This window comes from Adiantum capillus-veneris, chromosome 11, assembly GCF_014529385.1.
Source record: "Adiantum capillus-veneris isolate H3 chromosome 11, ASM1452938v2, whole genome shotgun sequence".
Lineage (NCBI taxonomy): Eukaryota > Viridiplantae > Streptophyta > Polypodiopsida > Polypodiales > Pteridaceae > Adiantum > Adiantum capillus-veneris.
The window spans coordinates 85,727,493-85,740,674 of record NC_140941.1 but is presented as its reverse complement, the minus strand read 5'-3'; the positions used below and the strand labels follow the sequence as shown (position 1 = coordinate 85,740,674).

The following is a 13,182-nucleotide window of genomic DNA, read 5'->3' as shown; positions in this document are numbered from 1 at the left end:
AACGCTACCTCTGCAGCAGCGTTTTTCATGCAAAAATGCCAGCCCAACCCTCAGCTTCTCCAGCGTTTTCAGCCCCATCACTAACGCTAGCCTTCATGCAGTTTCAGCAGGGATAAAAACGCAGAATTCAGCATATAGAAAGGTAGCAGATTCAGTCCCTCTTGGTTGCAGAAGATCCCCAAGTTTAGCCCCGAAAAACGCAGCCAAAAACAGTCATTTTCAGCCCCCGAAACAGTCCAAGAAATTCAGCATAAAGTAGATCCCAGATTTCAGCCCAAGTCGCCGTCGTCATCGGCATAGTCCCATTGCATCAGTCCATTGCATTAGCATTGTACACCTTTGTGCAATCAAAGATTAGACCACTCTCGCCGACGAGAGTGGGGCCTTCGGAGGAGGGTTTTACAACCTCTCGGTGTCGTATCTCTTCTCTCTCCTTCTCTCAGTCTCATTCACTTGCACGCACAATATCCACTCACTTTGTTCATGATCATAGCACTCTCCATAAGACGGAAAGCTCTCTCTTTCCCTAAGAACTAAAAGGAACCTTGAGCAATAAAGATCACTAATCTTGAGAAAATACAACATTCATTCCGCTGCACCTTACATTTACTATGGGCCTTTTGAAGTGCTTGACAAGATCAACAATGTGGCTTACAGGCTGAAATTGCCTGACGCATGGAAGATTCGTAATGCGTTTCACGTGAGTCTTCTAAGACCCTTCGTGGGTGATGTGCCAGATGAGGATCAGCCAGAAGTTGAGGAACTTGATGAGATCCTGGTACCTGAGCAAGTTTTGGCACATAAGGACAGAAAAGTCAAAGGACAAGTTGCAAGACGCTATTTGGTGAAGTTCAAGAACTATCTGCCTATGGATGCAAAGTGGATGGAAGAGCATGAACTGTCAGAGTCACCAAATGTATTGCAGCTTTACCTTGAAGCCTTTGGGTTACAACCTACTTATGCCCCAACCCAATGTGTGCAAAGGAGGGGTAATGATAGAGCTAGTACATCAAATGTACATATGAATTCAGTGTAATAGATGGAAATGACAAAAGTATGAAGGTCTCATTAAGTCATTTGTATCTATGTATGTTATGACCTTTCTTGCGGATACATGCGATGATAAAAGTGTTAATAGCACAAGATCATCAGTGGCTTGTATTTATGGTATGCAATCGAGGACGTTTGCGATTTCAAGAGGGGGGTATGTCACGGGGACGTGGCAACTGTTAACTATGTCACGAGGACGTGGCAACTGCTAACTTTAGTTGTTGGTTTCTTTCCAAGGGGTTTTGTTTTATTTTTGAGACCCTCTTCTTTAAGTAGCAAACGGTTGGACATTGTATGGCCAATGTGAACGGTAGTTTCACCCGCAGATGGGTAGTGGTCGGCACTAGAATTCGTATGGTAAGAGGATGTCTAGGCTCATAGCAAGATCATATAAGTCCCCCCGTCGCACTTAGTAAGTTGGTGGATACTAGGAAGTGAACTCAATAAAGGCCTAAAGTCAAGGTGTGACTACCAACAGAAAGTATCTGACAGTTGGGCCACATTGCACTTTTGGATGCGGTCCCAATGAGGATAGATGGTTAGATGACCACAGGGAGCCCAACGGAAGCATCTCCTAAAATTTAGGGAACTGCTATTTTGGGTCGAGAAATATGTTCGTGTCATTACCTCCGGTATGACTGGGGGAACACTTTACGACTTTGCCGGGAAGTCAACTGACACGTTGGTTGAGATATTTTTGAGCGGCAAACCCAAAACGGGCAAATGCTTGTAAATGCGCCAAGTGTCAGTTTTTCATGGACTTGCCTCCTACAGGAAAAAAATGCGCTGAATTTTAAGCCGGGAGAGGGCTTCATTTGCATTTTGTCACAGGTCAAGAGCTATGGAGTGCTTCCTTTCCCTCTTATGTACAGTGTGGTGCTAGGAGTGATGCCCTGCATGCTACACATTGCTCTCTCTTTACCCTACGTGCAGTTATGTGATGCTCCACAAGAGGGCTCCTCATTTGACTGATGTACAGCTGTGTGGGTTCATGCTTTTGTGCTGAGGCAAGAGCCTCCTTGAGCAGGAACAGGGGTAGCTGCCTGCTACTCCAAAGCAGGCACCGGTGAGGGTCATAACCTCACCGTACATGTGCAAAATCAGCGCTGTGTATGCGCTGTAAATTGACTGTTTTTCAGCCATACGGACGTCAGGACCATTGGGAATCGTGCCCCACTGGCAAAGGACAGCTAGGGGACTGTTTGGGGCTAAAAACAGGGGAAAAACCAGTAAATACAGTGTGCTGAATATACTGTTTTTGGGCAGGAATCAGAGGGTATACGCGAGTAGAAGCGAATTCTAGCAGGGGAATTGATTTCGTGCAAGTTTTGGGGTTGTTACGCTACCGAAATTTGGCCAAATCAGGTAGTATCTTGTGGGATACAGGTGAAAGATTCCCGGGACTCTTCTTTGTAATTTACCCTCCTAAAGAATAAAGAAATACCGAAAGGGGCGCCAATTTTGGGGCCTACAGGTTGTCGGCGTCTGCTCGGGGCATTCTAGCTTCCGAGCCGTGTGTGTATTCAAGTGTTAATTCCCGTAGCAGGTTTCCTTTGCACGTTCTCTCTGTGTGTGTCTAAAGTAAAGAATTTCGGGTGAAACCCAACGCCTACCGCCCCACGGGCCGGTTTTGAGGCAACTCAGCATTTGACAACATGCTTCTGACCTTCTCCTGGATGGTTCTATTGATACGAACTGCAACTCCATTTTGTGAAGGATTGTATGGTGCAGTAAGTTCCCGCTGTATCCCTTTTGCTTCACAAAAGTCTTGGAAAGCCCTTCAACGAATTCTCTGCGTACTGTGTAAGCTCTCTGTCTGTGTATGTGTGTGTGTGTGAGAGAGAGAGAGAGAGTCGATCTAAGCTTTGCTCCGCGACTTCAATTGGTAGCAAGTCAGGAACTCTGTACACTCTACATGTTTCAGCGGTTAAAAACCATGTAATTAATGTGATTGAGCAGCCAAGTGTGTCACTGTGGCATCGTAGGCTGGGACATATGTCAAAAAGAGGAATGGAAATACTTTCTTGTTATGGTTATAGCCTAACTCGCTTATCACTAACTCTTTGTATATACTCACTTATACTTGTGTGAATAATAAGATTTGGGAAATAACCCTTCAACAAATTCTCTGCGTACTGTGTAAGCTCTCTGTCTGTGTATCTGTGTGTGTGTGTGTGTGTGTGTGTGAGAGTCGATCTAAGCTCCGCTCCGCGACTTCAATTGGTATTAGAGCAAGGTTCAGTGCGTTTTCGCGTAATCGCGCGCGCGTACTTTTCAAGCAGATTTTGGATCCGGAGATTGGAAATTCACACTCGGCGTTCCGGGAGTATTTCCATCAGGCGACTTGGGGTTTTACCCATCTTTCGAAGTTGTTTATGCCCTCAAAATTTCGTTCTGAGCACTACATCAAAAGATATGTTTCAGCTGCAAAGAAACCCGTCTTGTGTAGATTGGCAAGCAGGAGGTGGTCAACATCAATATCGGCATCGACATACATCACTCATTAGTCTTCATAGCATCATCTATAGACTAGGTACACATATATATCATCAGATATATATATTGCAGTTTGCATTGCTACTTCTTGTGCTTGCCAGGTTCCAGGGGAGGTGTGGCTATACGACAGCTTGACACCACTGGCATGTATTGCAGATTGATGTACTGTGATTGTGGGTTTGCTAGTTGTGCGTCACACTAGTAGACAGACCGCCGCAACGGTTATAGGACAGTGATTGGTCTATTGTAGGATGTATGCTAGTTCTGGGCAGTTTGCTGAGCTATCTGAGAGGGTCGTGTGTGAGGTTTTTTGAAGCAAAGCACTGGGGGCAGGGTTACCCAGTGTGAGGTGGATTAGGTTGCTGGAGTTCCCCTCTACAGGCATCCCCTCTACAGGCATCCTCTTCGGCGACTTTTATCCCATAGGATGTATGCCTTTGTGTAGACACTGGATTGCATCTTATGCGTCAGGCCGTTGAGGCATTGTTCAGGGTTCAGTCTTGAGACAGATACATGTTCTATGATCGCCAGACAGGAGACAGTGTATGCTTACAGGATAGGATATTACAAAGATTTTTAGATTTGTCACTGGTCAGCTATTTATGGTTGTTTTTGAGCTATCTTCTGGTTTTCAGAGCTCAGTTTACAGAGGAGACTTTGTTAAAATTTTTCAAAATATTGATAGTTCTTAAGGAGAGGTGTTTAGCTTGTTTACAGCTTGTTTATTGTGTATAGAGGCCAGTTTACACGGGAAACTCTGCCGGATTTTTCCGAGGAGTAAACAGTTTGGGAGACATGTCATCTTCTCAAAGTGAGACTCTTTTCAACATAAAGAAGCTGGATGGCACAAACTTTCGATTCTGGAAGAAGCAGATTTGGCAAGTTTTGGTGCAGAAAAAACAAGTGAAGCCATTGAAGCTCAAAGGGGAGAGACCAGAAGGTATGGCTGAAGATGAGTGGAAGAGCTTGACGAGTTAGCTTGTTCCACAATCATGTTGATATTGGCAGAAAATGTTTACTTCAACGTAGCAGAAGAGACTACAGCGTATGGCGTATGGCAAAAGCTATGTGGTATTTACGAGAAACAAAGTGCTGCTTCTCATATTTATTGGCTCAAGAAATTGGTGGATTTGAAGATGAAGGAAGGGACAGCCATGTCAAATCATCTCAATGAATTTTACACAATTTTCAGCCAGTTAACAGCACAGGAGATAGTCTTTCTAGATTAAGTGAAGGCTATGTTTCTCTTAATCACTTTGCTGTTTACTCCTCGGAAAAATCCAACAGAGTTTCCTCTGTAAACTGGCCTCTGTACACAATAAACAAGCTGTAAACAACAAGCTGAACACCTCTCCTCAAGAACTATCAGTATTTTGAAAAATTTTGACAGTCTCCCCTGTAAACTGAGCTCTGGAAACCAAAAGATAGCTCAAAAACAACCATGAATAGCTGACCATTGACAAATCTAAAAATCTCTGTAATATGCTATCTTGTAAGCATACAAGGTCTCCTGTCTGGGCGATCATAGAACCTGTATCTGTCTCAAGATTGAACCTTGAACAATGCCTCAACGGCCTGACGCATAAGATGCAATCCAGTGTCTACACAAAGTCATACATCCTATGGGATAAAAGTCGGCGAAGAGGATGTGTGTAGAGGGAAACTCGAGCAACCTAATCCACCTCACACTGGGTAATCCAACCCCCAGTGCTTGGCTTCAAAAAACCTTACACACGACCCTCTCAGATGGCTCAGCAAACTGCCCAAAACTAGCATACATCCTACAATAGACCAATCACTGTCCTATGACCGCTGCGGCGGTTTGTCTGCTAGCGTGACTCACAACTAGCAAACCCACAATCACAGTACATCAATCTGCAATACATGCCAGTGGTGTCAAGCCATCGTATGGCCACACCTCCCCTGGAACTTGGCAAGCACAAGAAGTAGCAATGCAGACTGCAATATATATATCTGACGATATATATGTGTACCTGGTCTATAGATGATGCTTTGAAGACTAATGAGTGATGTATGTTGATGTCGATATTGATGCCGACCACCTCCTGCTTGCCAATCTACATAAGACGGGTTTCTTTGCGGCTGAAACCTATCTTCTGATGTAGTGCTCAGAACGAAATTCTGAGGGCATAAACAGCTTCGAAAGGAGGATAAAATACCAGGTTGCTTGTTGGAAATACCCCCGGAACGCGGAGTGTGAATTTTCAAGCTCTGGATCCAGAATCTGCCTGAAAACAGCGCGCGCGCGATTACGCGAAAACGCACTGAACCTTGCTCTGATACCAATTGAAGTCGCGGAGCGGAGCCTAGATCGACTCACACACACACACACACACACACACACACACACACACACAGAGATACACAGACAGAGAGCTTACACAGTACGCAGAGAATTCGTTGAAGGGTTATCTCTCAAATCTTATTATTCACACAAGTATAAGTGAGTATATACAAAGAGTTAGTGATAAGCGAGTTAGGCGGGCGGGCGGTCATATCCATATAAGAGGCCACTTGGGCTTTAATCCCATTACTTCTAGGGTTGTATGCTTCTTGCTATACAATATAGCATAAAGTTCTTTATTGATCAATCCTTCTAGAAACAATGACACTAATCTTTCTTCTGCTGGTATTTCTAATTCTGGGCATCTTGCAATGTATTGCTTCATCCTAGTTGCACAATCCCTAACAGACTCACCTTGTTTCTGTTTGAAGCTATAGATTTTGAGCTACCGTGTTATGTTTGATCCCAGTTTTGAAACATGCAGCTACAAATCTCTGAGCTAATGTAGTTAAATCTATGATTGTCCTTGGTGGAATGTTTTGGAACCATATCAAAGCTTTTTCTTCCAATGTTATTCCAAATTGCTCAAATTGAGTGTGGAAATCAAATATGCGTTTTGCTCTTAGCACTTGCTTGAAGCTAGCTAAGTGGTCAAAATGGATCCCCAGATCCATTGTATTTTTTGACCCATTTTTGAAAATCAAGTAGTCTGACACGTATGTTCGGCTCAACTCCAATTCTTCTGACAGTTGGTCCTGTTTCGAATCCTTCAAACCAATTTGTTGGAAATAGTGACTCATGTAGCCTTGCATTGGCTCTAATGTCACTCGGTTTTCTTCGTGATGAGGTAGGTTTGGGTTTTTTAACATTGCTCCTAAAAGATTTCTCGTGGAGTTCCATCAAAGCATTAGGCGTGTGCTTTCCTCAAAGCATACCAGTCCTATCAAAGAGCAAACAGGGCACTTTGGGCACAATTCTGAAAATTGTTATTGAAGAATCTTCGTGTCCTGACCCCAGACTTATTAGCCACTCCCACCCTTACTTCATCTCTCATGGGTGCGCTCTCGTCTTCATCGCTCTATCTTACAGGGCACAATCCATAAAGAATCCTAGATTACACATGGGTTCAAATGACGAATTCCGCAAGAATCAAACGACCTCTCGTGATACTTTTGAAACGGGAGGTGGTACTGAAAATTCGAATTGATCTAGATGCAATTACTAAATACGTTGCTGGCAATCATGGTCTAAGATTTGGAAAGAATTTTTTTGTACTTGATTTGATCTGTCATGTGATTTCATGTGATGTGATTTGGATGAGATCTGAATGTGATCTGAATGCTGATTGTCGTCTTTGTACAAGTGTTGGGGATTTGTGTCGTCGGTACTTAGAGTCAGTGTCTAGTGAATTGGTGTATGGCTTATGTTTGATTTTGCAAGCATAATCGAGGGTACAATTCTTTCAAGTGGGGGGTATGATGACATGGCAAAACTGCCCGGACACACACACACACACACACACACATACACACACATGGCTGACAGGCTGTATGGACAACATGACACGTGGCATCAATACGGAATCCCGCAAAACGCGCTGGCAAGCTGGCGTGGTAAATTATACGGATTTCCGCTTTTCACGTTGGCTGCTGACGTGGCAGGGTTGTACAGATTTCCGCAATTTGCGTTGATGCTTTTTGGCAGTTTTTGAAGACCAGTTGCTTTTGGGACAGTTTGCTTTTGAGTTTAATTGCTTTTGGGGCTCTGCTTTTGGCATCCCTTGTAAGAATAAAAGGAGCCCAAGGGCCTCACTCTTTAGAGCATCTGGACGGAGAGTCTGAGAGCCGAGGACCCGCGGGAGTTGTACTTTGATCAAGCATTAATATAACAGAAATACCGAAAGGGGCGCCAGTCTTTGGGGTCAATCTCTCTTGGCACGGAACTATGCCGGGCCGTGTCGATTCAAGTTTTTAAAGTTGTGAAGTGTTTTAAGTGATTTACTCGTGTGTCGTGTCGGATTTCCGACTTGGAGTGACCAAGCCTGTGACATGCTACCAATTTCTTGCCTTTGGTCACTGGCAGACTTTCCTCTAGGAGGTTGTGTTTGGCAAGATGGTCGGCCAGATTCCTGATTGCTCAACCCCTAGTTTTCTCTTTGCTTTGAAAGCTGTTATGGATCATCTTTCTTGGCATGGCAGACAACAAAAGGATGGGAATTCGCTGCGCTTTGAAAGCATTCACTAGAGTAGGGCATTCTCTCTTACTCTTGCTGATTGGTCGCCACGCCATGCATACTTCCTTTCTTGCCGAGGCATACGCACAGTGGATGATGTGGTGAATTCATATGGGAATATGCTTCCTTTTTCTCACTCAGCTGCACTGTTTGGGTTGGGTGTGCGTTATCGTCAGATTTGGAGTGTGCTTCAGCATATGCTGGCTGTTTTCCTCCCCATTCTGCCATTCACCAGTGGATGCCGTATGCTAGATTGGACTTTATGGGACACTCCTCTTGATGCCATTTTTGCTTTATGGGATACTCCTCTTGATGCCATTTCTGCCCGCAACAGTTATGCTTCTCTTCTACAGGACTCTTGGCTAGCTGATGATTGTAATGCGCTTTGGTCTTTGCATAATTTTGATCTATTGTGGAGAAAGGCTCTTACTGCAATTTGGAAATGCCGCTTGCCTCTTAAGGAGCATCTCTTTCTCTGGCGTTGTTTGTTGGGAGTTCTCCCTGCTGGAACTCTCCTTGCGGTGCGTCGCATCAGATGCTCCGCCAATGATGAGACTGTCAGACATCTGCTTTGGGATTTTTGCTTCAACACAATTTTCGCATGTTTTTTATTAGCAAGAGGCGGATCCTTTTCCTTCGTTCAAGATTTCGCTTGGGCAATCCTTACATTTCGCCTCTGATGTAGGGGACATATCCTTGGACATCTTACAGCTTCTCTATGTTTTCTTTTAGAGCTTTCCCACCATGGAACACTTCTGTGTTCCTCCCTTGTATGTGATCTTTTTGGTGGGTTTTCCTCATTTTGAGGTTTCCCACTTGTAAATTAATCAAAACAGATTACAAAAAAAAAAGTATGTGCTCTAATGTGTGGTGTTATGTAGGTAAGGTGGAGCAATGGGCAGCACTGGCAAGCAAAAAAGAGGGGGGAAGGCAGCATTGTCAAGCAGAGCGAGTGCGTAGTGTGTTGTGTGGGCAGCAAAACAGCAGGCTGAAACCCTAAAACAGCACGCAAAAACCCAAAATCAGCAGGCGAAACGCAAAAACAGCAATAAAACAGAAATTCGAAACCCTGAAACAGCATGCAAAAATGAGAGAGAGAGAGAGAGAGAGAGAGAGAGAGAGAGAGAGAGAGAGAGTACAAAATTAAAATTGCTACTTTGGCCTCTTATGAAGTTGTTGTCAAATTACTAGATGTGTATCACATCGATAATTGGGTAGCCAGAGGATTGTATGAGCTTGATGTCTATGCTATGGGCAATAAAGAATATGCTATCCAAATGACCAAGTTTGTTGATCTAGGAAGAGCAACGTTTGTTCGATATGTTGTATCAAGAGGTGATGAGAGAGAAGGAACATTTGACAATGGTTTACTTCCAAAGAGCAAAGATATAGAATGGGGTTTTTAGTCTTGTATCTAGGACGATTGGTATTGATGACTTTGTGCACATCTTACTGATTATAGACAAAATCCTTGTAGTGGAGAGGTAGCTTGTCATCAAATTGTGGTTTTTTGATGTTGAAAAAAACAGGCGATGGAGTCCAAAGTTCAAACGCTTGCTCTATGAAGCTTAGGAAACAGTGTTCCTTGTAAGGCTGGAGCTGCTTGCAAGCTCTCTAAGCAAGGTTCTGTCTAGCAGAGAGACATTTGCTTGCCTGTCAATGTGTCCCTCATTTGTGATGAGTTCGTGCCCATTTGGTCATACACGAGATAGCTGTGGAAGTTTCAGGTATGCTTTTCCTTACTCTTGATTCATGATAACAGGTTGTATCTGGACTCTTTGGGTTATGGCAAGGAGGGCAAGGATGATTTTGGTGACACAATAACATTCCAGTATGGAGGTGGGCAGGTCTCTCTCTCTCTCTCTCTCTCTCTCTCTCTCTCTCTCTCTCTCTCTCTCAGGAGGGTTTAGACCCGTCTTTATTACATAAACATATTACACGGCCCGTCGGCATTACACAAGCCTGTAGACATCACATGGTAACCGGAACTAAGAGTGAAAACCCCCCTGAAATATAACAATGACAACAAACCTAAGGGGAAAAACCACCAGTAAAACAAAGTTACGAAATATGGGTAATACATCAAAGGCTAGGGATAAAGGAGTGAAGGACGGTTATAGCAGAGAGCTGAAGTAGAAACAGGCCACCTAGACTTGCGACGAAGAGGCTGAAAACTCCAGCAAAGAGTCTACAATATCAAACTTCGGATCTCCAAGGTCAAAGCACACCACCAGAATAGGCATCACCACCACACAGACACTCTGCATCAAATCTCCGGGAGAGAGAGCCTAAAGCCATCCCTGGCAACAATCAACATGGCTATGAAAAACACTTCAACTTGCGAAACGTCAACATGGAGGGGTGCAAAGCTGACCACCATGCAATAAAACAGGCAGAATTGGATAGGCGCTCACTCATACACCCCACACAAGCAAACATGCATAATTACACACACCCAAGCACATTCAGAACCCGCAATCACATACAACACACACAAAACAAAATAAATTCGCAAGTAATCAGGCAAACAAGCTGTCACAGGCCACACAAACAACAAGCAGGAGGAGGGTCGGTTTGGGGGGGGGGGGGGGGGGGGGGGGGGGGGGGGGGTAAGGTTCACAAACCGGCACGAGCAGCAGATGTGAGGAGGACAGGTTGGCGCATGGTAGCAAGCAGCTCAAATGGAGGAGAGGAGGCCATCTGTCCCTCTCTCTCTCTCTCTCTCTCTCTCTCTCTCTCTCTCTCAGGCCATATCTTTCTTTCAGTTCTTTGAGACAAAATCATTATTGTTCTTAATGTTTTGGTCTCATAGGCCATATTTGTCACGTGCACATCTAACCCCATGTGCATGTGGACAAGCTAACTCCTAGAGGATAGCCTACGAAGTGTGCAGTCACCCTTGTGAGCGTGCACAAGGGACGTGCATGTCCCTTAGATTAGTTACATACCCTCTTAACACATGAGCATAGCCAGTGGTCACTTCTCAAGCATAAGTCAGTACCCTACAGTACTTCAACATCGAGGATAAGTTCTCAGTGTGTACTCAAGGTTCCTTTTACTTCATGAGAGATGTGGAAAGAAAGACTAGAGAGACGAGAGAATGATACTATGAGTGAAGGTTTACAGAGAGAGAGAGAGAGAGAGAGAGAGAGAGAGAGAGAGAGAGAGAGAGAGAGAGATTTAACACCAAATGCCCTTCAAGGGCCCCCCTCTCTATCGCTAGAGAGGTATTTGCTTTAGATTGTGCAAATGCTAATACAATGATCCTAGATGCTAAGATGCTGGATCTCCGAGGCTAAGGGGGCTGAAAATACAGAACCCTAGGGATGTTGAAAATTTGAACGGCATCTGCAAGCTCGATGAGGCTATGGGCTGATTTGCTATGGCCGATGTCAAGGATGGGCTTAAAACTGAAAAATGCTGGCTGATCTGAGGGCTGAATCTGAAAACGTTGACTGATCTACTGCCTTATACTGAAAACTGCTAACATTGGTACTGATGGCTGAATCTGCGATGGTACAGCGAGGTTATGGCTGAAAACTGAAAACATTGGTGGGCTAATCTGTTGCAAAAATGCCAGAAACATTCACCATCAATCACTTCCGCTGCACATTACATTGGTATTAGAGCTCTTTGGCAGTGCTCGGTATCATCACTGAAGAGAAGAACCCAAAGAACCTCTCTCAGATTTATTTTGTTAAAGAACTCTTCGTGTCCTTGTCCGGACTTACTAGCGACTCCCACCCTTAGTCCATCGTGGGTCGGGTGTGCTTCCATCTTCATTGCTCTATCTTAAGAACCATTAAGCCATAAAAGAACTAACCTAGAAAGAAGGGCTTGTCCAGCCTCCCCTCGTTCTTGTTTTCACTCACTGAGAGCGGACCTTGCACATTGCGGCACGCCAATCGACGTGAGGTGGGAAAAAGCAACTTTCGTGTAAGCGGAAGGCCGCCAAGGGGTGCACCCGCAAGAAGGAGTTGAGCTTGGGTAAGAGAAAAGCCTTCTTCAACAAAGATTGCAAGTAGTACCGAGTACCAAGAACCCCAAGTACCAAGAACCCCGAGTACCCAAGTATCCTGAGTACCAAGAACCCCAAGTACCAAGAACCCCGAGTACCCAAGTATCCCGAGTACCCAAGTACCCCAAGAACCAAGTACCCAAGCACTCAGTGCATGGTCATCACCAGAAGCTGGATGGATACTTTGCATGAAGATGATGAAAGTGGAATGGGAGCTAGAGCATGAGCAGACATGTGAAGCTCAACGCATAGCGGTTGAAAAAAGAGGGCAACTATGCAGCTAGAGCGTGAGGCGTTGCGAGACCAACACATGCAAGACTTGGTCCTGTAAGTGCTATCCTCGAAGTGCCACTCAAGGAGGCCAGCAAGGCATCACGTAGACCAGGTAGAGACGATGACTCCAACAATCCAGTCACGAAAAACTTGACCTTCAGTAAGTATGATGGTAAGATGGATGCTTCTGTGATATATTCTTGGTTGCATCAATTTAACGCTTACTTTGCGACTAACAAGAAAAACAGTAATAGTAAAGTTGTGATTGCTGCCATGTATTTGTCGGGTGATGCTAATAAACCTGCCCATAGGGCTACAACCATCTCTACCAGAGAGAGCTACATCAAAAACAAGGAGAGACTCTCCCAGTGAGAAAATATGTACAATGGGGGCTAAATCATGAGATAGGAGGAGGAAAGAGCCACACATGTAAACGGTAGTGCCATTTGGGTGCACCCTGGACCATGGTGAAGAAAGGCCCTGGGCGCCAGAGTCGCAGAAAAGCCTCTCTGCACTCCCGCATGCGGTCGGAGTTGCCTTGGAGTCTCTCGAACTGACCCCTGAGGGTGTTAATCAGCTCCAACCAAAAATCACGAACAGTCTCTGCCAGTGGGACAAGGCGAGCCTCGAAGATGCGGAAGCAGCGGGCTCACCAAACGAACCAAGAGTGTCAGGCCGCAGACGAGCTCCCAACACACCTCTCTCTCACTGCACCACTCCTGGGGAGTAAGCTCTGTGGCAAGTTAAAGTGTAGGTCGCCCCCCCTGGGTCACTATCATCCTGTTGGTGGAAGCCAACTCAAAATGT

General features: G+C 44.9%; 1 protein-coding gene across 1 annotated transcript in view; it reads left to right on the top strand.

Annotated features, from left to right (window-relative positions):
- The window catches only part of LOC147447577 (peptidyl-prolyl cis-trans isomerase FKBP16-1, chloroplastic-like), a 112,154-nt gene that overhangs the window by 34,177 nt on the left and 64,795 nt on the right, over positions 1 to 13,182 (top strand). Inside the window, exon 4 of the mRNA XM_086523310.1 lies at positions 9,847 to 9,931. Coding sequence (XP_086379436.1) covers positions 9,847 to 9,931 — 85 coding nt within the window. The remainder of the gene's footprint in view (positions 1 to 9,846; positions 9,932 to 13,182) is intronic.